A 26,571-nucleotide genomic window follows, 5' to 3' on the forward strand; every position below is an offset into this window, starting at 1 on the left:
ATTAGTACTACAAAATTTCTCGTACATTTAAAACACCATCCGTTGCCACTTTACTCCAAATTCGTCTTTCACAGCTAATAAAAAATATCTACAACAACACACAGTTGTTTTCTAGGAACCGTTTGCGATGAAAATATCTGGGTCTATTTAAGTCTCTCTCCTTAAGCTTCGCCGGCTCGTCTGCTCCAGTGCCGGCAAACCCCGAATCCACGAATCCCGATCCCCATTCCTGCACCCCCTTCTTGCAAAGATAACACCGTGGAAACGCTTTGTGAAGGCCCGTACTGTGGTCGCCCCCCCCCCCCCCCCCCCGAGCGTCGCCGCCTGCACCGAGAGCACGGCCGCCTACGCCGAGAGTGCCGCCGCATCCGCATTGAGCGCGGCCGCTTCCGTCGAGAGGGCATCTGCGGCAGCTGACAGGGCAGCTGCAGCAGCCGAGACGGCTGCAGCGGCGGCGGCTGCAAACGCCGAGAGCACTCGAGCTGCCGTCCGTGCCGCCGATGTCGCCCTGGCTCGGGTCGAGGCCATCCACGCCAAGATCGAGGATGCACACGCCAAGATATTGCAGTCCACCTCAGACTCCAGCATGCAACCCACGTCCGAAAAGGCGGAGGTGGCCATGAAGCACCTGCTTCCTCATGAGGTCGCCGAGCGGGAGGAGTTGCGCGTGGCCAAGGTCGAGGTAGAGAAGAGTCTGTCCGTCGAGGAATTAGCGGTGGAGTACCAACGCGAGCTCTAGTGCAGCCACTACTACGAGTACTACAACCTTGAGGGCGGCGCCGAGGACGAGGACGAGGATGAGGACGCGGTCGACTTCAGCAGGGGGGACGCGGAGTCCACCAACGGCGGCATGTCACCAGGACAAGTCATTGACGTCTCATCTCACACCGGCGATGCATAGGCCGGCGCGGCGGCGGATTTGTTAAAATTATGCGTACTTAGGCTTTGTTTTTAATGCTGGTCTTTTGTTAGAGCAATGTTTAGGTCAACTGGCTCTGTTTAATTACTAAAATTGCTCGATTCAGTAAGTGTGGTCTGTCTGCTGTACGCTCTTTTGTGTGCCCAAATTAGCAAGCGATGTTAAATTGTGCAATGACGTATCCAGGTTAATTTCCACCAAAATTTGAATTATCAAACTCATCCCATGCGAGTAAAGTAGAAGAATCATTTGCGATGCACACAATCGTTCAAAGTGAATGGTCCGGCGGCACCGCACGCAAAGTTTCCCTCCACATTTCCAAAATTTTGGCCTACCGCCAAAATATCTACCCCCGCCCCCATCCCCACCCACTTTTCTCCCCGACCACAAGTCACATTTCCCCTGTTTCCTCCTTCCTTCCTTCCTTCCTAAGCTATAGCCGCTTCCTCGCTCTCACCGTCTCGCATCCTACCGCCGGGGTCGCCATGGTCTTCTTCAAAGACCTCTCCAGCGGTTCCTCCTCCGGCGATGACTCCTTCACCACCCGGGTATGCCTCTCTTCTCTCTCTCGGGCAATGACTTGGAATGAAGGATTTTTACCCGGCGGTCGATTTGAGTCATTTCTTCCTCTTGTAGCTCCCTAGGACCATCAGTGTCAACGAATGGAGCGGGGTGGCTAAAGATCTATCTGCTCGTTGTCACTATCAATCTCCATGCGTGAAGCTAGTTGCGTTTGAATCTGTGGACAGTGGGAGGAAGTTTCTGGCATGTGCAGAGAAGATTAGACCCTCTTTCATTGTTACAAATCATTTGTTAGATGTGATTCAGACACTGTCACGGTCCCAACCCATTCATACCACACCTTCAACCAAACGCATCCTAAGACAGTGTCACAGTTTGTACCTAGTATCTTAAATTGTTGCCATCTCATCAGTGGTGCCATTAGAAAATTATTTGGCACTGCTTCAGTAGTTTGTGCAGCCAACTTTGGTCCACACATCCGAGCAGCCAAGCAGTAAAATACTAAATCTTTATGGCACGAAGGAACTGGGCATCGGAGCAACAACGTGCTCCGGAGTCCGGATCCCTGATTTTTTTCGCTACATCGGCTCGCTAGTGCAGGGCACCGGTGCGAGATGTAGCAATAGTTGTCTTTACCCCAGTTTTGGCATACATAGTGGACGGCCTTAGTGCTATTAGTTCTATGTTACTAAATTTGTGCATGTACACACCTGTTAGTATCAATTTGTTGTCATCCAAACACTGTTGCTATGCTGTTGCAGTTATATTTACCTTCCTCATAAAATGTTCAATTTGTTATTTATTGTACATGAGTCAGAACTTGTAGCGTTGTTGGTAGTTAATTATAGCTTCTGATGTTCTAGAATTTGGTTGTTATCTCAGTAGCAATTAATTCATTTGCACATTGATCTTTTTGAGAAGATATGTCATAATTAACATGTTTCTTCAGTTTTTCAAAATAAGCATTGGTGATTTTCTATGTTGCTATAAACCCATTTCCCCTACAGTTGTTACTGATCTAGTTTTAAATATTATAGGATGAACGGAAGTGTTCTTACTTGGAATGGGTTGATCAAGAGTGGCACAGTCTTTGAAGATGTGCCTAGCGAAGCTCTGGAGCATGTATGAGGAAGAGAACAGGCGTAGGCTTAGAGAAACTGTTGTCAACGCTGAAGAATATTTGAAGATGCAGGATAAAAAGTTGAAGGTGGAGAATGAGCTCAGATTTTTTAAATCAGACTTTGCTAAGATGGTGTTGGCGAAGGAGGAGGCACTTTCCCAGTTGGCCCGTGCAAAACAGGTTCTTACTGAACTGGAAGCAGAGGTGGATAAGACGAGCCTGGATGATCTCGATTAGGAAAATGAATATATTGTTCTAATATTGTTCTTATGAAGTTGAACTAGCTATATGTTGTACTGTGTTATTTTCATGTAGCTATCGTACTGTGATGTTATAATATATTTATGTGTCTGATATGAAATTGGCAAACAGCTGTTCAATATGAAATGTGAATTTGCGTAATACTGGAATTATTAATTGTAAACTAATAAACCTGCTAAATGTGTCATGGAACTTTGCAAACGGTTCTAGTAGTAAAAGCGCTTGTGATGGATAGCCCAATGCCACACAGTTTTCTTCATCAAATCATGTGTGACGTAGTTGATAAAAGCAAACAGTTAACTGAGGCAGAGCGTGTGTGATAGTTACACCTTTCACACACGAGCCTACACATAAAACTGTGTGGGATGTACATACGAACGGAAACGTTTTCCCTGGATTGACTGTGTGGGATGTACATAAGAACGGAAACGTATTCCTTGGATTGACTGTGTGTGATATACATACAAACGGAAACATTTTCCCTGGATTGACTGTGTGGGATGTACATAAGAACGGAAATGTATTCCTTGCATACCTACGGAAATGTTTTTTGGGACTCACCGTGTGGGATGTACATACCTACGGAAATGTTTTTCTGGGATTCACCGTGTGGGATATACATACCTATGGAAATGATTGGGTTTTGATGCCTCGCCCGATCGCACACGAGCTCATTTGGTGTCCCAGGAGGGCCTATCCCCGATGATTTCTGGGTCGTGTGGGAAGTACCCCCTATCGCCCACACTCACTTGGCGACGATTCCAAATGCCATCGCGGAAAGGGGTTAAAAACCGTTTGTATAGCACCGACACGTACTAGTGGTTATTGAACAAACAGGAGAACAATGACCCACAAGTATAGGGAATCAATCGTAGTCCTTTCGATAAGTAAGAGTGTTGAACCCAGCGAGGAGTAGAATAAAATGACAAGCGGTTTTCGGCAAGGTATTTTCTGCAAGCACTGAAATTATCAGTAAATGATAGTTTGCTAGCAAGGTAATTCGTAACAAGTAGCAAGTAACAATAGTGACAATAGGTGCATCAAGGTATCCCAATACTTTTTGTAGCAAAGGACAGGCCGGAACGTTCTCTTATAGCAAGCAAAGCGTTCTTGAGGACACATGGGAATTTCATCTAGTCACTTTCATCATGTTTGTTTGATTCGCGTTCGCTACTTTGATAATTTGATATGTGGGTGAACCTGTGCTTTGGTGTTATTCTTACTTGAACAAGCCTCCCACTTATGATTACCCCCTCTCGCAAGCATCCGCAACTATGAAAGAAGAATTACGATAAATCTAACCATAGCATGAAACATATGGATCCAAATCAGCCCCTTATGGAATAACTGTTGGGAACGGTAGCATGCAATTTCAAAAAAAAATTCCTACGCTCACGCAAGATCTATCTAGGATATGCATAGCAACGAGAGGGGGAGAGTGTTTCCACGTACCCTCGTAGACCGAAAGCGGAAGTGTTAGCTTAACGCGGTTGATGTAGTCGAACGTCTTCGCGATCCAACCGCTCAAGCACCGAATGTATGGTACCTCCGAGTTCTGCACATGTTCATCTCGATGACGTCTCTCGAACTCTTGATCCAGCAAAGTGTAGAGGGAGAGTTTCATCAGCACGACGGCGTAGTGACGGTGATGGTGATGTGATTCGCGCAGGGCTTCGCCTAAGCACTACGACAATATGGCCGGAGGAGTAAACGGTGGAGGGGGGCACCGCACACGGCTAAGAAACAATTGATGTGCTTTTGGGGTGCCCCCTGCCCCCGTATATAAAGGAGGAAGATGGAGAGGGCCGGCCTAGGGGCGCCCCCAATGGGGAGGAGTCCTACTAGGACTCCAAGTCCTATTCGGCCTCCCCCTTCCTTCTTTCGGAGGGGGAAAGGAGGAAGGAGAGGGAGAGGGAGAAGGAAAGGGGGGCCGAGCCCCCTCCCCTTGTCCAATTTGGACTCCCCATGGGTGGGGGCGCCACCCCTTGTGGGCTGCCCTCTCTCTCCCCTATGGCCCATGTGGCCCATTACTTTCCCCGGGGGGGTCCGGTAACCTCCCGGTTCTCCGATAAATACCTGAAACACTTCTGAACCATTCCGGTGTCTGAATACTATCGTCCAATATATCAAGCTTTATCTCTCGACCATTTCGAGACTCCTCGTCATGTCCGTGATCTCATCCGGGACTCCGAACAATCTTCGGTCACCAAAACACATAACTCATAATACAAATCGTCATCGAACGTTAAGCGTGCGGACCCTACGGGTTCGAGAACTACGTAGACATGGCCGAGACATATCTCCGATCAATAACCAATAGCGGAACCTGGATGCTCATATTGGTTCCTACATATTCTACGAAGATGTTTATCGGTCAAACCCCAATGACAACATACATCATTCCCTTTGTCATCGGTATGTTACTTGCCCGAGATTCGATTTCAGTATCTCCATACCTATTTCAATCTCGTTACCGGCAAGTCTCTTTACTCGTTCCGTAATGCATCATCCCGTAACTAACTCATTAGTCACATTGCTTGCAAGGCTTATCATGATGTGCATTACCGAGAGGGCCCAGAGATACCTCTCCGATACTCGGAGTGACAAATCCTAATCTCGATCTATGCCAACCCAACAAACACCTTTAGAGATACCTGTAGAGCAACTTTATAATCACCCAGTTACGTTGTGACGTTTGATAGCACACAAGGTATTCCTCCGGTATCCGGGAGTTGCATAATCTCATAGTCAAAGGAATATGTATAAGTCATGAAGAAAGCTATAGCAATAAAACTGAACGATCATTATGCTAAGCCAACAGATGGGTCTTGTCCATCACATCATTCTCCTAATGATGTGATCTCGTTCATCAAATGACAACACATGTCTATGGTTAGGAAAGTTAACCATCTTTGATTAACGAGCTAGTCTAGTAGAGGCTTACTAGGGACACAGTGTTTTGTCTATGTATCCACACATGTATCAAGTTTCCGGTTAATACAATTCTAGCATGAATAATAAACATTTATCATGATATAAGAAAATATAAAATAACAACTTTATTATTGCCTCTAGGACATATTTCCTTCACGCATAAACTAGGGTTTAAACTTTTGTCACTCTAGCAACCCATCATCTACTTATTACTCCACAATGCCTTCCCTTAGGCCCAAGTATGGTGAAGTGTCATGTAGTCAACGTTCACATGACACCACTAAAGGACGCAACAACATACATATAATCAAAATATCGAATGAATACCAAATTCACTTGGTTACTTATAACAAGACTTCTCCCATGTCCTCAAGAACAAAAGTAACTACTCACAAATCATGTACATATAATCTTCAAGGATCTGAACATATAATATTCCACCAAATAAACCAACTAGCATCAACTACAAGATGTAATCAACACTACTAGCCACCAACATGTACCAATCTGAGATTTTGAGACAAAGATTGAATACAAGAGATGAGCTAGGGTTTGATATGAGCTGGTGCTGGTGAAGATGTTGATGAAGATTGGTCCTCCCACGATGAGAGGATCGTTGGTGATGACGATGGCTTTGATTTCCCCCTCCCGGAGGGAAGTATCCCCGGCGGAATCGCTCCGCCGGAGAGCAAAAGTGCTCCTGCCCAGGTTCCACCTCGAGACGGCGGCGCTTCATCCCGAAAGTTCTCTCTTTATTTTTTTTCTAGGTCAAAACCCTTCATATAGCAGAAGATGGGGGCCGGAGGCTTGCCAGTGGCCCCACAAGGTACTAGGGTGCACCTAGGGGGTGGCCGCGCCCAAGTGCCTTGTGGGCAACTGGTGGGTCCCCTCTGGTACTTCTTTGCTCCAGTATTTTTCATATATTCCATAAAAATTCTCCATGAAATTTCGGCTCATTTGGAGTTCTGCAGAATAGGTATCTTTGATGTAGCTTTTCTAGGTCCAAAATTCCAGCTGCCAGCAATCTCTCCATCTTCAGGTAAATCTTGCAAATTAAGAGAGAAAAGGTATTATAATTGCATCACAAAATATTATAATGATCAAAAAACATTGTAAAATAACATTAGGAAAACATGATGCAAATGGACGTATCAACTCCCCCAAGCTTAGACCTTGTTTGTCCTCAAGCGAAAACTAAAATCGATAAGCATGACCACATGTTTAGAGAGATAGGTGTCGATAAAAACAAAATACGAACATAGTAGCATCATGATCATTATCATAGCAGCAATATATCATCATAAAACTTCTCATGAACAAGTAACAATTCATCACAATATCAAAGTATAAAACATAAACTTTCTTGAAAGTTAACAAACTTTGTTCTTAGTCAATGAAACAATCACAATTCATCATATTCTCAGGAAGAATCTTATGTAAGAGCTTTTTGTTTAGCAAGTCCACATATTCAACTATCATTTAGTCTTGTATGATTGCTGACACTCACGACATATATATGGAGCAAAAGTTTCAGTCAGACACATAGAAAGATAGGGGTTATAGTTTCGCCTCCCAACTTATTTACCTCAAGGGTAATGTCAACAATAATAACTCATGATCACTCACATCCAACCAGATATACGTGCCTAGATCTTTCCCCACCACATGATGCTTGCAAAATATGAGCGACCTCGCCAACTCTCTCCGAGCCACAACTGAAGAAATGATGTTCCACTTCACCACGTGGAGCCATTCATGGGCTCCAGGATACTACTAGCCGCCGCCACAATGAGCTCTCAAGTTTGGGCGGTCGTTTTCACGTCTATATCAAGATGTGGCAATGAATTTATTTGAAGTAAACATGTATTTATGTTGTACTTCAGCTCATGGAGAGCCTGGAAACACTAGTGTTAGGCTCGCTTCAACACTTTGCTTTCTTTTGTTTCTTTTTGTTTGGTTTGCAAAGCCTTGCTTTGTTCACTTTTTTTAGTTGTTTCTCCTTTTAGTTAGTTTTCAAAAACCAAAAACACCAAAAAAAACTTTGCACCTTTTATTGTTGTGGTTTCTTTTGCATCTTTTGCTAATTCTTTTGCAACTTAGTTGATTTACACTAAGCAATAAGGAACATGCCATACAAAAGAGAAGTATGGGCATTCATGGACGTGAGGTATGACCTACGACTCCCGCTTTATGAACTTGAACGCCTATGCTAGTTGTAGTAGCATGCATGTGTGATGTATCTAAGTGGGAGTATGTCTTGGTAGTTAGTATAAGTTTGCATTCATTTGACTAAATTAATTAAGTAGTCGTTATTGTGTTTCAGTCAGTTAACCAAGACTTGTTACAGGACTGGTTTTACAAGTGTTGGTAATAATATAATCACGTGGATAAGAGAAATTATCTTGAAAGACTTAGGTGTTGAGAAAATTTGTTCAAAGAATCTAATAATAGATATACTAGACCCCGTAATATTTAATTTAATAGACTCAATAGTCCTCACAAAAAGAATTTTCCAGAGGACAAAGTTGGAGTTTATAGAAATTATCACATGCGAAAGCTTGTTGTGCAATTATATAAGATATTGCTTTATGTGTGTACTATGAACCATGCTGGCCTATGAACGATCTATCAGAGTTTCGATTCAGATTTCGACCATGGTTGTCTCTAACAGAAATGTTACAACAGTCAATATCTTGACTATGTAGGGAGGATGTGTTTATGTGAAAATATGGGTACTCCTATGTCTAATGATCACACGCGCACATGGGATAAAACCCAGTGTCCGTCATGAGTGCCCGACTTCCCCCCACAACAATACCTAAAATTGCACGTTCACACTTTTTGGCATGGTCTCGCCACTTAAGATAAAAATTCCAGCAAATAGTGAAAGAAGGAGCACTATTGTGCCTTGATGAAGTATTATGGGTGTTACCATGTTATGTTTGACATGTCTCATACTTCTATGAATAGTGTTTTGTTGTAAAGTTGTTCCAAAGTGTTACCGGGAATAAAGTGTTAGCTAGACGAAATAGAATGATTGGTGGTTGGTTGCTTTGTTCAAGTTAATGAAATTTTTGTTCTAACCGTCTTGGCTAAACAAGATTGCATAATAACCATTGCCACCGCTATAACTATGCTAAAATTTTCAGGTGAAGAAAGTGATAAGCTATCTAGACATATCGACCGTAAGTGAACCTAAATCTTTTCGTTTTATATTTAAACACTGAGTTCCTTACGGCCTTGTTACTTGCTCAAGGACGATCAAGGTTTAAGCTTCGAGAGGTTGATGAGTGTATTTTCCACTCATTTTACCCATGTTTGGAATGTATAATCTTAGATCTTCTGAGAGAATGTTCGATATGATCATTAATGACTAATAAAAATGAAAGATCACAAATCACTTTGTTTATTTTGTTCCTTGCAAGACCGTGCCATTTAAGGACATAAATCAAGCGATACATGGAACATATTGGGCGTGTTGTCGCAAAAATAGAAGATGATATTGTGCATGTAGATCAAGTCCAATTATCTGGAGGTGCACAAAAGGCACCAGAAGAGAAGACGACGCCTGGTATGAACCAGCCTGCTCATACCAGTAGTCGTAGCACATGCCACCGCCTCCGTGACCTCAGCACTGGCAACTTCGTTGAAGGCAACGAGGGTCAATTCGAGATGTGTCGGCCTATAAACCATGTGCCGCACACCAGGACCATATAATGAGAAGAAAACCCTTCAGTGAGGAGAGTCGCTCATCCACCAAGTCATCCCTTAGCATCCATCGCCATTCCCATCTACATCCACCGCCATCTCCATCTCCCTAGTCTTCATCCCCATAGGCATAGCCATAAACCTGTAATCAAGAGTACTTCGCATACAGTGGCATTGTAAGACTTTTATTAATCATTCATCTTCAACTACCATCTATAGTGTCTTCTACATGTGATCTATTTATGATGTACGAGTAGTCCCCTCGGGCTAAGGGCTAAGGCATAGCCTCGCAACCCCATGTATTCGCACAATGACAGTGTTGGTTTACTTTGAAGTGACATTATTTCTATGTGTTATGCAACAAATTTGTCTCTTGTCCCTACCTCGTTCTAAGGCCCCGCATGTACTTGGGATCCCGAGGATCGATCAAGGAGAGGTTGAGTGCAGAGAGGAGCGGAAAGCTATACCAAACATTGGTGGCAGTAAGATTAGTACATTACTAAAAAGTATTCTCTAGGGTATAAAACATGCAGTCATTAAATGTCTAATATGTTGGTATGGATTAGTACTTAATAACTGAGGTAACCCCGCGATACAGTAAGGGCCTAGGTTTGACAATAGAACCGTGGTGCGGCTGCATGTTGGTCTTGGAGTTATTTGGATGCATCTTCCACAAACAACACTTCGACTACATATATGTAACGGTGTCTATCAAAACCATGTTGAATACTAAAGTATAATCCCAAGCGCAAGTATATGGTTGCAGGTAAAACCTTAAGCCCTCACCTATTTTCTTTATTATTATTTTTTCCTTTAAACTGTACGTATTCGGTTCAGAAAACTAGAGTTGTTGGTTAATAAGTGCTTGCAGAAATCACCTTGTATGTAGCAAAGCTTCTCGTGGGTTCGATAACCTAGGGTCACCTCTAGGGAAAAAGGGAAACTATCTAGATCGATCTGAAATCAGATCAGAGGTAACCAGGGCCCTAACGGTCACATCTCTCTCCCCCCCTCCCATCACCCTCCCTCTCGAACACCACCAGTTCATATATCTCCATATTTATCTTTGTGATCGCCTTCACGAGAAAGGTGGATAAAAATATGATGGAAAAAAAGGAGGATTCACCATGTCACGTGTCGAGGGGTATACTTTGTCAAAATCGGGCTCAAATGGGCTCACGAGGTACACTTCAGGATTATTTATTTCAAAGGAATTTCATATTTTGAGGACTTTTCATGTATATGATTATAATCTTTAAGGATTATCTATAAAGATTTCCTTGCACCCTATTTTAGAGGAAAGTTTTCGTTTACTCAAACTCCATGCTATAATTATTGTTTTATCTGTTTGGTATGTCCAACACTCTTTGACGCTAATCAATATCCATTTAAATCCTATTCATTTTTATTTATGTATTTTAGTAATCTACAGATTGACCCTTAAATGATACGTTTTTATTTGCGAGCACCCATAGAACAGTATGAATAGAGGAGCCATGAGTTTTAAGCGATTTTGATCGTAAATGTTGCAACAAAGGAAAAAAGTAGGAAACTTAGGCACTCTTTGATTCACAAGATTCCAAAATGCAGGAATGGGAAAAATATAGTAATACGATAAGATTGCATGTGCAAAATGGAGGATATACAAATACATGTACTTGGAGGGTGTTTGATTCACAGGAATAAGGAAATCACAAGAATCATAAGAACCATAGTAAGGTTGATGCAAAGTTAAGATTAAGTCAATATTGTGCTACTTTGTCTTGTTATTTGTGCATATGAATGTAAAAAGAAGGTTTGAATTCCTTTGTTTCTCTTTTGATACCCAAACCAAAGAAAAAAAAATCCATGTTTCTTTTGAATCAAACAAATGAATAGTGTCCACAGAGAAAAGAGCCACTAGATGGTAGGATTCTAAACAGAAATTCTTTGGTGCCATTTGGTGCAAAGGAATCGATGTTCTACATTTGCTTATAATATTCCCAAGGAACGAGCATTACATATGAATTTTGGAGAAAATCAAACATGAGGTTCTACCTAACATTCAAACAAACAACCATTTTAGAGTTTTTATGTGGTTTTGACACCTTTTGTTGATATAAAAGGAAGTATATTAATATCACAAGCTAATACGACCTCTCTAACTATATGTCATCAAAACTTCGAGCACGCACACAACCAAATTATTATAAAAGAAACTCCCGAAGCGATCAACAATGATCAATGGCATGCAACAATGACCCCTGGCTCCGACCATCGCAATCGAAAGCAGCTGCATACGCTCATGAGCCCTTTATCGTCTCATGGTCCAGACGTGAGTAATGTCACGCCAATGATAACCATGCTTGCATGACATTTCAGTTTCATTTTTTTAGAACACACACGCGCGCACATTTCAGTTTAGTTCTAGCAGCAACAAGTATTTTTTTTAGCAAAAACAGCGACAAGTAATATGAATCGGACGACAATACTTTTTTTTAGCTGTTTAGTTCCTATACATTTCAAACTGGGCCTGAGCTACCAAACTTCGGGTCCAACGCCACCTGTCTCGGAAGAAAAGCCAGATGCCGACTCAGAAAAAAAAGATGCCGAGTCGGAATTTTTAACCGCATTCAGTGTAACGTCTCGGGCCGTCTCTCTCCCATCCCACACAAGCTTGCTGCAGCCTCTGCAGCCACTCAAAATCGCCCTGCTTTCTCGCACACAATTTGAAGCTTCTACATGGAACACCTCAACCTAGGGCTCGCAGCCGCAGGAGAAGAAGACAAGCCGCGGTAGACATCGAGATCAGCCGTGAGAGAAAAATCGAGGGGACACGATACGAGAGCAGGAAGCCATGGCCTTCCTCCTCCCCAAGCTCACCACGCCGCCCTGCAGATCGCCGCCGCCCACTCCTCCCAAGTCCCAGCTCGGCCTGCCAAGCCACGGAGCCGGCGGCAGGCTCCACTGCTCCGGCCCGGCGCAGGCCGCCGCGCCGACCCACCTCAACCTCCCGCTCCTCCTCAGCGCCTCGCAGCAAGAGGCCCCCACGGCCAAGTCCGCGGAGACCAGGAGCAGGGCTGCGACCGCCGGCGGCGGCGGCGGGGACCCGCGAAGGTCGGATTTTTACCTCAACCTTGGGGCGGCGGTGCGCGCGCTGCGGGACGACCTGCCGGCCGTGTTTCTCCGGGAGCCCAACTACGACATCTACCGGTGAGCAGGCCTTCCCTTTTCTTGTGTGACTATTTTTGTTCCTTTTTTTCTTTCTTTCAAGAATATAAATGGTGGGTTTTGTCGGATTCGGTAACCAAATCGTAGCTCGGCAGTTCCAGGAATTAAAGCTGAAACTTGAACTGAAATTGTGATGTGCAGCTAGTACCAATTTCAGTGCTCATAAAATGGCTATTCGTGCAAAAATAATAGAGCTTGCCACTCATACGAGTTATGATTCAGAGTCCTGGATGTGATAGGCATTTGTTCTGTTATCCAACATTAGCCCTTTATTAACTGCTAATATGTCGTATTCATTATTGGAATTGAATCAATTGATGAACTGGCTTAACTAATTTATAAGAGGTCAAGGCCACAAGAGGCAGTGACATTGACAGTCCATCATCAGCAATTGCGACAGTATGTGTTGTCCTAGTACTAATACAAATAAGTAAATAACCGAGTATGGTTCTGGTTATGCTTGACACTGACAGGAATGCTAGCTGCATATATTTCATTTCTTGCAAACTTCTATTCGCTGTAGATGCACTGTAGGCACACTCTTGTAAAATGGAGACTATAAACATTCTTTACGTCGCATTGCAGCGAAGACATCACATTTGTTGATCCGTTGAACACTTTCCATGGGATCGACAACTACAAAACAATCTTCTGGGCTCTCAGATTCCACGGTCGTCTACTATTCAGTGAAATTGGGCTTGATGTGTCACGCATTTGGCAACTAACAGAAACCTCGATAGTTGTCCGGTGGGAACTGTGGGGCACACCGCGTGTCCCGTGGGAATCATATGGCTGCTTCAGTGGCACATCCAGGTACAAAGTCGACAGGAACGGGAAAATTTACGAGCATAAAGTCGACAACTTGGCATTGGACTTCCCCCGGCCGGCTGTCAAAGTGGGCAGCATTACTAACTTAGTAGTTGCTGCATACCCACCGAGCCCCAATCCTACTTTCTGGGATGTGGTTGGGACAGGCGATGGATGCTCATGGACAAAGCTTTACCGAGCGGTGCTGGAGACAGTAGAGCGGGAAGGTGACATCCCCGCAGGCATTTGCATGGAAGGTCTACTCACTTGTTCATAGATGGAATCAACTTCAGGACTAGCTGCTTCGGTAGTGAGTTTTGCTAGAAAAAATGTATAGAATGTGGGTACATATTAACCACATCACTGTCAGTTCTCTGTTTGTATAATGTAGCTCAGCACTAGAACAACTTTAGATCAAATACATGGTAGATGACTATACCTCATCATCCTTGTTGTGTATTTTAGGAATTACTGCCACTTGCTTACATCTTATGAGATATGAATACAAAAGTTGTAGATTTTCTCATGGGTTAGGAAAACTCTGCTCCCTACAAAAGTTGTAGATTTTCTCATGGGTTAGGAAAACTCTGCTCCCTAAATTATTTAAGAAAAATGGAAGATCTCAAAGAACATTTGTGATGTAATATTCATTTTCCTTTGCATTTTTAACGCTGCTTGCTTAGGGAGCTGGGCCATTGAGTTATGAACTGTAGATAGACCCTATGGGAGATGCCATTAACTGAGAGTTGTGTCAATCTTCTTTCTCAGAATTTATCTTGACCATGCGGAGTTTACATGGTCTGTCATAGGGCCTAGTTAAACATTCAAAACTTTGACTATCATTATATATTTTCAAATGTTCAGACTGGAAACCTGGAGAGTCATGTGTCAGTTTTCTAGAAAAAGAACTTGCGTAGTAGTATCAAAACAAATCCCCTGTCCTTCACCGTTATAACCTTCTTATAATCCTTGTGCCATGTCGAATGTACATTTGTATGCTTGCAGGCCGTTCTTCATATAAACAAAGTATCACCAAGATAAGGACTTGTATACTTGGTTTGAAGCGTTCAGTAAATAACTATCCCAATGGCTGGCCGGCTGGCCGGCCGGCTGGCCGACTACTTCTGTATAGGTTTATATTCTGTGGTGCAGCAAAGCACTAGCCAGACCCAAGCCATCATGAAGCACTTCCTACTCTCTTGCACCTGTCTCCTACTCTGTGCCATCGTCACACCGGTGACGCCGGCATTCGGCGTGAAGCTGAAGCTCTTCTGAGTTGGAAGGCCAGTTTGGCCGGTGCCAATGAGTCCCTAAGCTCATGGTCATTGGCCAACTCCACCGGCATCTGCCACTGGATGTACATCAGTTGCAACTCTGCCAGGAGCACCATCGTCAACCTCAACATCAGCGGTGCGAGTCTGAATGGCACACTTGACAAGTTCAACTTCTCAGCTTTCCCCAACCTGAAGAAGCTCATCCTATTTCAGAACGGTCTGTATGGCAACATTCCAGAAGGGATCAGTAACCTGACAAGCCTGGTGCAGTTGCAGATCAGCAGCAACTGGTATGTAACTGGTACAATTCCCCGTGGCATTGGCCGGCTGAAGCAGCTCACTGAACTGCAACTGGGAGGTTTGGGTCTTGATGGTGCGGCGCTACCTGAAGAGATTGGTAACTTGACAAGCTTGACGAAGATTGCTCTCTACTCAATCAATTTGACTGGATCAATCCCGCTAACATTCGGGAGACTGAAGAAGCTCCGGCTGCTGAACCTGAGAAACAACAGTCTGACAGGGCACATCCCGCTGGAGATTGGTAACATGACAGAATTACACCGCATGGACCTGACGCAGAACTATTTACATGGCCAGATACCAGATACAGTCTCTCGTTTGGTAAAGCTAAACCGCTTGTTACTGTCAGAAAATCAGCTCGGAGGCGACGTCATCCACGAGCTCGGAAATAGCAGCATGCTGTCTTATATCAACATGGCAAAAAATAGCTTCTCTGGGGTCTTCCCGCCGTCCATTTGCGCGGGAGGGGCACTGGTTACGGTCCTTGCTGCATACAATGGATTTACAAGCCTTCGCAGCATGACCTTTCAGAACTGCACGACCCTGGAGCACATTGACTTCACAGAAAACAAAATTGTTGCAGACCTAATGGCTTGTTTTGGCAAGCCTCCAGAACAACTTCGGGGGCTAACTGTCAGTAATAACCATCTGTATGGCACACTTCTGACAGATGATGGTGAGGTATTCCTCTGCAACTCTACTAGGTTATCACTTCTGGACCTCTCAAACAATGCCTTAAATGGAGACCTATCCAACTCCAAGTGTTTATGGAACATGCGGCATTTGGAGTTCATGGATTTGTCCAGCAACTCGCTCAGTGGTGTAGTTCCGTTCTTGGCGACGCCTAACCGGAATCTTCAGTCTCTACACCTAGCGAATAACCATTTCAGTGGAGCCTTTCCTTTGGTTCTTAAGAAAAGCAAGAAACTTATCACTCTAGATCTGGGAGGCAATAATTTCTCAGGTGGGATACCTTCTTGGATAAGCAAGAGCTTGCCTGACCTAAGATTTCTTTTACTGTCATCAAACATGTTTGATGGCATCATACCATCACAGATATTACAATTTCGTCAACTCCAGCTATTGGACCTGTCAAAAAACAAGTTCACTGGACGGATTCCATCCAATTTTGGTAACTTTACTGGCATGATCCAAGAACAGAAAAATGGGAACAGCACATACTGCTACCTGCCAGCAGAGCAGCTTCGTATAGTCCTGAAGAATGAGGGTTATCTTTACAACTTCACGATATCGTTCATAGTGGGTATGGACTTATCTAGCAACTTCCTTTCACAAGAGATCCCAAAAGGACTCACATCACTTGTTGGACTCAGGTACCTAAACTTGTCAAGAAACCATCTCTCAGGTGGTATTCCCGGAGACGTTGGCAATCTGGCATTGCTAGAATCCTTGGACCTTTCGGAAAACCAACTCTCAGGGGAAATTCCTCCAAGCCTTGCAGATTTGAAGGCCCTCGGCACTCTGAACCTCTCGACCAACGGTTTATCGGGGAGGATACCTACAGGCAGCCAGCTGCAGACATTCCCAGATCCTTCAATATACAGCAATAATCCAGGGCTGTGCGGTTTCCCGCTGCAGGACTGTGTAAACCCATCTGCATCAAACCAGAATGACATGAAGCAGGATGAAGATATGGAGACACTCTGGTTGTACTGCTTTGTGGTAGCAGGAGTCATCTTTGGGTTTTGGCTATACTGGGGCATGCTCTTTTGCAAAGAGACATGGAGGCATGTGTTCTATCAATATGTTGACAGCATGCAAGACAAGGTAATTACCAAGAAAATAGCTGCATATCGCGCCTCCAAGCTAAGGCATGAATAGGACGTGCATCACAAACTTCTTAAGTCGGTCATTGCCTGTTATATTTTCCCTTACCGATCTACACTTCTTAGGTTGTAATTTCTTACATGACCGAGTGGCACATCTCAAGTTGAAGGTTGTGCAAAGAAATTGTATGTAACTGTAGGCTGAGGAATGTGGGCAGTTGCACATTTCTTAACCTAAAGTTGTGCACAGTTTCTAAAATGTGCAACTACCTGTTATCATTGGATCAAGATTGTACCGTCCACTTGGATTTACAAATTGTTGCAGGAAATTGCAATTGTCTGTAATATTTGTCCCTTACTCGCTGAAGAAAACTTATTCAACTACAGTTGAACTTTTATGACTTATAAGCTTCAGTAGGAATGTTACTGTAGTTTAGTAAGCTATTCCAAATGTCAGCATCACAAAAATTGCAAACACAAAAGCTTCTTTGCGATAGTGAAGAAATTTGTTAAGACATTTTGAATGCTTGCACCTGAATCCATTGAATTTGCCTAGTGATTTTTTTCTTCACTTTTACCAAAAAAAAAAAAAGAAAAGAACAAGCAAAGCATTCGTGAATCCTGGTTCCATCATGGTTGGTTGAATCTACGTCTCATTTGAAGGATAGCATTATTGTATTGTCGATAAATATGTCTGGTTTCCCCAGCAGATTTTTTTTCTTGAACTTTATTCAATCATGCATTGTAGTTCAATGGATTGCTACCCTTAAGAAAAGGAGGTAGGCTCCCATTATTCATGAACTATGGCCTAAGTTTCATATTTGTCCATGGATTCTAAAACTAACTAGAAGGACACCCTCAACTTCCAAAATCGGTCTGTTTTATCCCCCTCTACCCCTAACTGGAATTGGTGGTTTTGGTTGGTGCGGCACCTAACTGTCATTTTTTGTGTGCAAAAGAATTTCAGAAATCATACAACAAGATCATATAAAATATGAGAAATCAAAGAGAACTTCTAAAATAAGATAATCATGTTAATGTAAAAAAGGGGTGAGGGTTTGAAAGATCAGGAAAACAAGAAATCATTACATGATAGTAAAAATAATGAAAAAAATGTTAAAATTGAAGGAATACAGTGGCACAATTGAGATAGCTCATATTTTTTAATATTCCCTCTTTGACTAGAAATTTTTAGAGAAGTGTAAATGCTGTCAAATTTAGAAGATCAATTTCAGATCTGTCTCGATATTTCATAAATATTTTACAGGATTTATTTATTCATTTGTGCCTTGTCGTTTCCCCACATTTGTGAAGATTACTAAGTTTCTCGGTAATTTAATTTTCTTGCCACAATTTTCAGGTATGCCCCATTTTCTCTTAAGGTTTTGTACTTGTATTTAAATATTTCGGATTTCCTTTATGTAATAAGATCAAGTAGAATATCCTGATTTATTTTCAAACGATTTTGTTTAAGATGCTAACTCCATGTGTGACCGCAAAAAATCGCCCGTTTTTTGTGGAGGGGGGAGGATAAAGTTAACAGTTCTGATACTTCATGGTGACTTTTTAACTCGTTCTGAAGCTTAGGGTGTAGCATGCACTTATCTCTTAACAAATCCTTGATGATTTGCTGGTTCTTTTAGTATCAATTTTTTTACCTAATATCCAATCATCAGGTGCTTGGCTTTGTCAGATTAGCTCACCAATAGGAACCATATGCACAATTTCTAGGTCGACTGGGAAAAAATTCTAGTGGCTGGACTTGTGAATTGCATGTTATATAAGCTGCAACTGAATTATGTAGACTTCAGACTTCAGAGCACGACCTATTGCTATCTTGTTGTACTTGTGCACATCTCACTTTTTCTTGACCTGTTTTTAACTGTTGCTCTTCTCACTTCACAGTTTGACATGTTCGATTAGATGAGCATGAAATCGACCCCCCTCCACACACACACACACACACACACACACAAACAAAATGCAGTGACACTTGCCAAAGCATCATTACAGATTAAGCTATTGCAAAGACTTACAAAGTTCATCTTTACAACGGAATCCTTTTTAAAGAGGAATCCTTCACTCATTAAACTGAATATTTGTACAGTAGTAATGGTACGATTGTACTAGTGCACTCTTGAGAAGAACAATGGTGGATTAGCGAGCCATCCAGCTAAAGAGATGCCATAATTCACATGGCCAGGGACCAATCGACGTCCTTCCCACTTGCTCCACGCTGTAGTGCACCGACAGAACGAAACTAGCACATGCATTTGTTTAGCCTTTTGGGGAGGCTGGAAAATATAAATTGTGTAGAGAATTTCTTTTAGCAATAAACCACTCAGTAGGAACTGGCGAAATTCTCTAGTCAGAAGTGAGACCTTATGTTTCAGTTCCAAACTTTCAATAGCAACGTGTATTTGGCGATGTATAGGACAGAAGGATTGGTGGTGCTGTGTAAACAGAAAAGATTTAACAAGAGGAACTGGTGAGCTACTTCTGTGTTAAGATATCAACATAAGTAGTGGCCGATTTCCTTCATTTGATGGTGGCAAGAAGATCAAGAAAGATAATCTGGCAACAACCCACATACATCACCATGTCCAAACATGCATCAAGAGAGGCTCAATAGGTAATATTCCCCTGACTGTTTTACACAGTAGTTGTTTCCTTAACATTTTAGAACAACTAGAAGCTAAAGTAAAAGCGCAATTTGGCATGCTAAAAATGGTGGAAGTTGAGCATAAAACGATCTTCTTTCCTTTGGCTGTTCAGACAATGAGTTAAGTGAGGTTGAAGCATGCATCAATCATTTCGAGATGACAGATTGTTGACAAATGACAACGAACAAGAAAAATAAAGAACTGATAAACTGGCTGTGTCTCGTCTGTTATGCTTATTGACATTTTGATCGAGGACAAGATGAATGCTAACACAATCAGCAAATAATGATAATCAAGAAGGTGATAACCCACCTACATCTACATGCACGCGTAGTTGGATCACGCATGAAGAAGCCAGGAGATGGCCGGTGCCGACAGACTGAAAATTAGCCAGGGAACTTCTACTCCAAGGAATGAACCAAATGACCGGTGTGCTACCGGCAGCGCTTTAGAAACACTTGCCGACAGCAAGCCGAAAATCACGCGGGGGGAGGAGGGGGGGATCATATGCTCAAAATGTTCTAACCTAAGTCTCCATAAAAAAAAACTTCAGAAATTGGTCAAAGGCTTGGGGGGGGGGGGGGGGGGGGGGGCGCAGCGCCCCCCTGGCCCCAACATAGCTCCGCCACTGCCGACAACTGAATGCAATGGTGCATAGTTCAAATTTTCTAACAATCCCTCTTTTGAGTAGAATATTTTAGTAAAATCTAAATGCTGTCGAATTTAAAAGATCAATTTCAAATGCGTCTATTTAATAAATATTTGACTGATTATTTTATTCTTTTGTACCTATTTTATCATTCTCCCAATTATTTTTAAGATTACCAAGTTTATCAATTTTATTTCTTCCACAATTTTTACATTATGTCCCGTTTTATCTATATTTTTTTTACTTTTGCTAAAGATTTTAGATTTCCTTAATTTAGTAAGATTTAATATAATTTCATGATTTATTTTCAAACAAACTTTTTTACGATGCTAACTCAACGTTGTGTATCCATGTGGACAATAATAACCCATAAAAAAAGTTGGACACGTGCCCCGTTAGTCAAAACCACCCCTTTTGGGTAGTGGGGGAGAGGATAAAGTTAACCGTTATAATAGTTCATCGGTGACTTTTAACCCTCTGATGTTTAGGTATATCATGCACTTATCTCTGACAGAGAAGCACCACATCCATTGGTTTGTTGGTTCTTTTAGTATCAATTGTTGACTTGATACCCATTCATCAGGTGCTTGGCTTTGTAGGGTTAGCTCACCAATAGCAAAACCAATGCGCAGTTTCTAGGCCTAATGGGAAGGAAATCTAGTGGTTGGGCTTTGGTGAATTGCCTGTCATGTATGCTGAAACTGAATTCTGCAGTTCAGACTTCAAACCCATTTCTTTTCTTTTCTTTTCTTTTCTTTTCTTTGTGGGGGACTTCAAACCTTGACTTCAGGCGATTTGTTTGTATTTGTACATCTCACCCTTCCTGGACCTGCTTTGCAAACGATATATGTTCTTCTTACTTGATAGTTTGACATGTTCGATATGAACAGCAAATTGAAAACTCCCCCAGAAAAATTATGTACTCCCTCCGATCCAAATTAATTGTCGCAGCTCTAGTACAACTTTGTATTAAAGTTGTACTAAAGGTGCGACAATTAATTTGGATCAGAGGGAGTGGTAAACTTTACAGGCAAAGCATCCTTACAGATTACTACCGCACTGCTAGTGGATACAGGATAGCTGAGAAGAACGATCATGGATTAGTGACCCGTCAGATAAAGAGAGTCCATAATTCACATGGCTTGGGACCAAATCCAATGGTCCTCCTCCCACCTGCTCCACACTATGTATCAAGAAAGAGCAGAAAACAACAGAAAGTAGCACATACATTTGTTTAGCCTTTTGGGGATGCTGCAAAATACAAATTATATACAGCACAAAAGCAGCAGAAGATTCCTCAAAAAACAAATGCAGCAGAGAAACAACTCAACAAGAACTGGAAAATGTGTTCATACAAAAGTGAGACCTTATGTTTTTCAGATCCAATAGCAACATGTCTTTTTTTTGTTTTGAGATGAATAGCAACATCTATTTGGTGGTGATGTGTGTAAACTCTAAAGACACAAGATTTAACAAGAGGAACTGGTGGGCAGCTTCAGTGTTAAGATATCGACGTAAGTAGTTGTCCGTTTCCATGACTTAACGATGACAAGAAGATCAAGAAAGAGAAATCTTGCAACCAACCACACACAACAGTACATGCATCAAGAAAGCCCCAGAGGGTAATATTCCCCTGACTGTTTTATAGCTAGCTGGTTCCTTGACATTTCATCAGAACTAGTAGAAGAAAAAAGAAGGCAAAGTGTAATTCGGCATTCTGTACTAAAAATGGTGAAAATTGAGCATCAGATGATCCTGTTTTTATTTTCCTTTGGTTGTTCAGACGTTGAGTTGAGTGAAGTTGAAGCATGCACCAATCAGTTCGAGATGCATGACAGATTGACAAATGATGACAACTAGCAAGAAAAATATAGAACCGGTAAACTGGTTATGTCTTGTCTGTCATGCTTATTGACAATTTTGGTAACACAATCCACAAAGAATGATACTACCCGTAGTTGGATCACGCGTGAGAGGGGCCAAGAAATGGCCGCTGCCGACAGACAGACTGAAAATTAGCCAGGAAACTTTTATTACGAGAAGAAGAATCAACCAGAAAAGCTGGTGAGCTACTTGCAACGCTTTTGTATAAACACTAGTATTTGATTGGACGCGTGCCCTTGAGAGTTGAGACTGAACCGCCCGGGAAACCCTACTTTTTGGCCTTCCTGAATCAGAAAACGTGAATGATTAAGACAAGCTCGGTGCGTGCATGTACGGATGGCCTATTTGAATGAAAGTTGGTGCACTCGAGACTGACAGGTTACCAGCAGCACAAAGCGGTTGATGATGCCTCCACGGCTCCATTGTTTTCTTTATTATTATTATCGGCACAGCTAATTAAGTGTTGCAATTGCATGACGATCTTGACACACTTTGGACGAGCAAGCTGAACTCCAAATGATCCATTCTGAATCACTTTCTCAAACAATCGCTATAACTATATAGCAGTAGTAGTATCCTCTCTGCCAATATTTGACGCGATAAATCGCGACCTAGCTTCAAATCCTCTCCGGACAGATCCGGGTGTCCAACCCATAAATCTCATTTCAGTAAGAACGAACGAACGAATGACGCCATGCTCGCACGCACCACGCAGCGCGAGCAGGCAGCGGCGGCGAAGAACGCGCCGCCATTTCCAGCAGCTCAGTTGCTGTTCTGGTCGACGAGCACGTGCACGGTGGCGGACACGGCCTTGTCGGTGGCCACGACGACCTGGTTGCCGGAGATGTTCCTGAGCGTGTGCCCGGGGAACGCGTCGCCGGCGACGAGCGAGTACTGCACGTGCCCGATCCGGTCCGGGAAGAGCAGCACCGGCGCGAAGTCCACGGTCCAGGAGCTGCCGTTGCCCTCGGCGGAGCCGCGCGCCGTGGTGGCCTTGAGGTTCATCCCCATGGCGGAGTTCTGCTGCACGTAGACCTGCTCCACCGTCCCGAACGCGCCGTCCAGCTGCACGATGTCCACGCCCTTGCCCCGCCCGTTGAACATGTTGCCGGTGATCTGTACGCCGCGTGCCACGCCGGTGACCGCCTTGAGCACCACGTTGGCGTCGCCGAGGAAGAAGGAGCCCGACACGTGCAGCAGCACGGGGTCCTCGGCCACGATGCTGGTGTAGTCCATGTAGCAGTTGCTGAGCCACGTCTGCGTGAGCCCCGGCACCTTGAGGTGGATGCCGGTGCCGCCGAACCCGGTGGCCTTGTTGTAGCAGTGCACGCCGGAGATGGTGTTGGCGCCGCCGGTGACCATGATCCCGGTGGCCGCGGAGAAGACCACCACGTCGGAGACGGAGTTGTCGTTGCCGTCGAGCCGGATGGCCGTGCCGCCGAAGGAGCGCTCCCCCGGGTCGGTGCCGGCGGTCATGTGCTGGCCCAGGAAGGTGTTGCGGATGTACGTCTCGTGGCCGCCGCGCACCGCGATGCCCTCCGTCTCGAAGCCGGTGATGTAGCAGTTGTCGACGCCGACGCGCAGCGAGTCCACCACCGCCACGCCGCCGCCCCGGTAGCCGCAGTCCAGCATCAGGTCCCGCAGCGTCACGTACTCGTAGTGGTAGCTCGATGAGGAGGAGGCCGCCGACGAGCCCGCCGAGAGCTCGATCAGGTACCGGTCCGTCGGGAACTCCGCCGACGCCCGCAGCGAGCCGCTGTGGATCTGCCACGTGGACGCACCCCAGCGATCGTCAGACAATGTACTCACGCATTGGCACATTGTGCAGTTCATTTGCGCAACGGTCTTGTTATTTACCTTGAAGTTGCCGCCGCCGGAGGCCGGCAGGGTGAGGGGGCCGTTGACGAGGTAGGTGCCGCCGTCGAGGTGGATCTCGGCGCCGCCGAGGTCGGGGATGCCGGCGGTCATGGTGGCGTTGGAGGGGGGGCTGAAGGCGTCGGCGATGGCCTTCTTGATGGCCGCCGTGGCGTCTGCGGCGCCGGTGGGGTCGGCGCCGTAGTCCGTCACGTGGTACACCCGCGAGCCCGCCGAGGACTGCAACGAAAACCCACCACGTCAGACGTGACAGCAATCGGCTGGTGGTCAGTGCGATCTGCGATGCGCCGCACCGAGCGGCCAATGATGGATGGGAGCCCGAGTAGTACGTAGCCGCACTGCACTGCACCCAAGCGTTTGACATTTGTCGGGTGGGTGGTTGGGAGGTGGGGCAGTTAGTGCTGCTACTTTCTACTACTGGCATGACCAAACTCGGGAAGAGAAGGGAGAATCATTTGTCGAGGGACGGAAAGTTTCTTTGCTCATGCCTAACATTCTAGACGAAACTGCATTTGTAATAAGCTGACGGATGAATGAAGAGATCAACACGGGGAGATAGTAGATTCAGGCGCACGGCGTGCCCCTGATTTCCAGTCAAGGCTCGAGACCTGACGCAAATGCAGACATGGAAAAACAACGGGAAGATGTTCTACTTCCATTTGCGTTTTCTTTTCAACTTTTAATTAAAAAAGGTTCCTTTTGAGGTGAAAGGAACGGCTCATTTTTCCTTTTGCAAAAGCGAATGTATGAGAAATCTCCCGGAAAGCAAAGCAAACCGACACTTCCTCTGTTCCTCCGCGCTTCTACTGTAATTTGTAATTAAACTAGCACGAAAACGAACGTTAACAACAACTGCTCCCACGAAAAGATGTTCCAACGGAACTACGGAAGGGCCATGAATGTAACCACATGATTCCATGAACTGCTCCCGTTTTAATTCAAAACAAAGTGATTACTAGAAGGACAGAGCATGAACTAATTAGCGCAAACGGAAGAAGCAGCAGGCATGGTGAGTAGTAATACTGACCGTTGCAAGCCCCCTCCTGGCCTTGCCGAAGGAGGATCTGACGCTCTCCATCCTGCCCGCCGCGAGATCCCTGTACCGCCGCTCCGCGCCGGCCCTTGCACCGGCGGCGCCGTGGTGCGCCCACGCCTCCGCGCCGCCCGTCAATGCAACAAGGGCCGCACCCGCAAGAAGAACCGCATGCAGGAGGCCGCCGCGGCCTCCTCCGGCGAGCACCTCCATGCTTCCCCCCTTCTCTCTTGGGCCCGTCCTTGTGCTGCTACAGCATCAATGGCGTCTCTCTCCCTCTGCTTCTGTATCTATAGGAAAGTGACGAGCCAAACGCTTCTTCTCTCGGTGTCCGCGTGGCACCGGCGCCGTGGGTTTGCCTGCCTGCCTGCTTGCTTGCCCGCTAGCGCCGAGACGGGAACGCTTCCGGGCGAGGGGGCGGTGTAGGATACGCGCATATATAGGTGTCGTGCCACTGCCAGCAGAGGAGCTTGGTGTGTATGTATGTATGTATGTGTGGGAGGGAGGGAGGGAGGGAGGGAGGGAGAATGCTTTGCTGCCTGCCGTCGCGCGATGGTTACAAGGTTGGTGGTGGAAGGGGTCAAGTAACTGAAGGAGAAGGAGAGGAGGGGAGGAGCCTGAAGGAAGAAACGGAAGGGAATGGCGTGTGGTTAATGGGGATTGGCATAAAGTGCAGCGCAAGGGTCCGCCCGACCATTCAATGCAACAGCAACAATGGGGCCATCGTCGTGCCAGAATTCCTGGGGTTTGGCAACAGAAATACAAAACCTTCTGGGATCTTTCCTGAGACTGTCACAGTGCACCCCGTTTGTTCTCAAGACTGATCACGAAAATGATACTACTACTGCGTGGAAATTTTGCAATGTCAACAGACAGACAGGGGCAATCTAGTGCAGATCCGTCAGGCAGAGACCAGTTTATTATCACCGCGTGCATGGATCGAGGTGCCGACCAGACTTTACAAACGGTAACTCTTGGCATGATACGATGGTGGTGAATAAAGTAGTCCAGTCCGTGTGGGAAGTGACTCTGAATGAATCTAGAAGAAGGAGAAGAAGAAGGAAGGGAGCGTGTGGGTGGGTGGTGTGTGTGCGCGCATCTTGGTGTGTGCGTGCACCCCTGTTTAATCGGGTCCAAGGAGAGCCGATGAAGAGCCCATTTGGCGTGCTCTCATTATTCTTTCCTCCTCTCCTCTTCCCCATCATGTCATGTCCCTTCTTCTTTGCTTGGATCCCCAAGCTTTTTTCTTCCTTGCTTTTCCGTGGGTGCTCTCCTTTTCCCTTTGTTCCCTCCCTCGCGGCCCATGAATGCGTGACAAGTTGAGATGCTGTAATCCCTATTGCTCGTTTCTTTGTAAAAATAAATAAACAAATAAAATCCCTAAAGCTACTGGTTTATGGACTACTGACTCTACAACTTGCTTGTGTGACTTGTTGAGCATAAGAACGATCTCCTACATTCGTACATTACATATCGGTTGGTGCAACTGCTTCATATACATACAAGCGCAGAGTCAGACTCAGACACCTGCATATAGTAGCTGCATGCTAGTGGAAATTAAGAGCTGTTTGATTTGTTGGGAGGTTCTGCCAACTTTTGGCAGAAGAATTTTAAAGCCTTCCTTT

General features: G+C 44.7%; 2 protein-coding genes across 2 annotated transcripts; one reads left to right on the forward strand and one right to left on the reverse strand.

Annotated features, from left to right (window-relative positions):
* The first annotated feature begins 12,104 nt into the window (after positions 1-12,104).
* Positions 12,105-17,130, forward strand: LOC109765878 (uncharacterized). Its single transcript, XM_020324644.4, has 3 exons — positions 12,105-12,656; positions 13,260-13,738; positions 14,742-17,130. The coding sequence occupies exons 1-3, from the start codon at positions 12,301-12,303 to the stop codon at positions 16,895-16,897; spliced, it is 2,991 nt and encodes a 996-aa protein (XP_020180233.2). The 5' UTR covers positions 12,105-12,300; the 3' UTR covers positions 16,898-17,130.
* Positions 17,131-22,544: 5,414 nt separating this feature from the next.
* LOC109765877 (polygalacturonase QRT3) lies at positions 22,545-25,503 on the reverse strand. The gene is made up of 3 exons (XM_020324643.4): positions 24,941-25,503; positions 23,896-24,132; positions 22,545-23,802 (listed from the first exon to the last, which is right to left on the reverse strand). Exons 1-3 carry the CDS (start codon positions 25,157-25,159, stop codon positions 22,801-22,803), a joined length of 1,458 nt encoding a protein of 485 aa, XP_020180232.1. The 5' UTR covers positions 25,160-25,503; the 3' UTR covers positions 22,545-22,800.
* Positions 25,504-26,571: the final 1,068 nt, after the last annotated feature.

The sequence above is a fragment of the Aegilops tauschii genome, chromosome 2 (genome assembly GCF_002575655.3).
Source record: "Aegilops tauschii subsp. strangulata cultivar AL8/78 chromosome 2, Aet v6.0, whole genome shotgun sequence".
NCBI lineage: Eukaryota > Viridiplantae > Streptophyta > Magnoliopsida > Poales > Poaceae > Aegilops > Aegilops tauschii.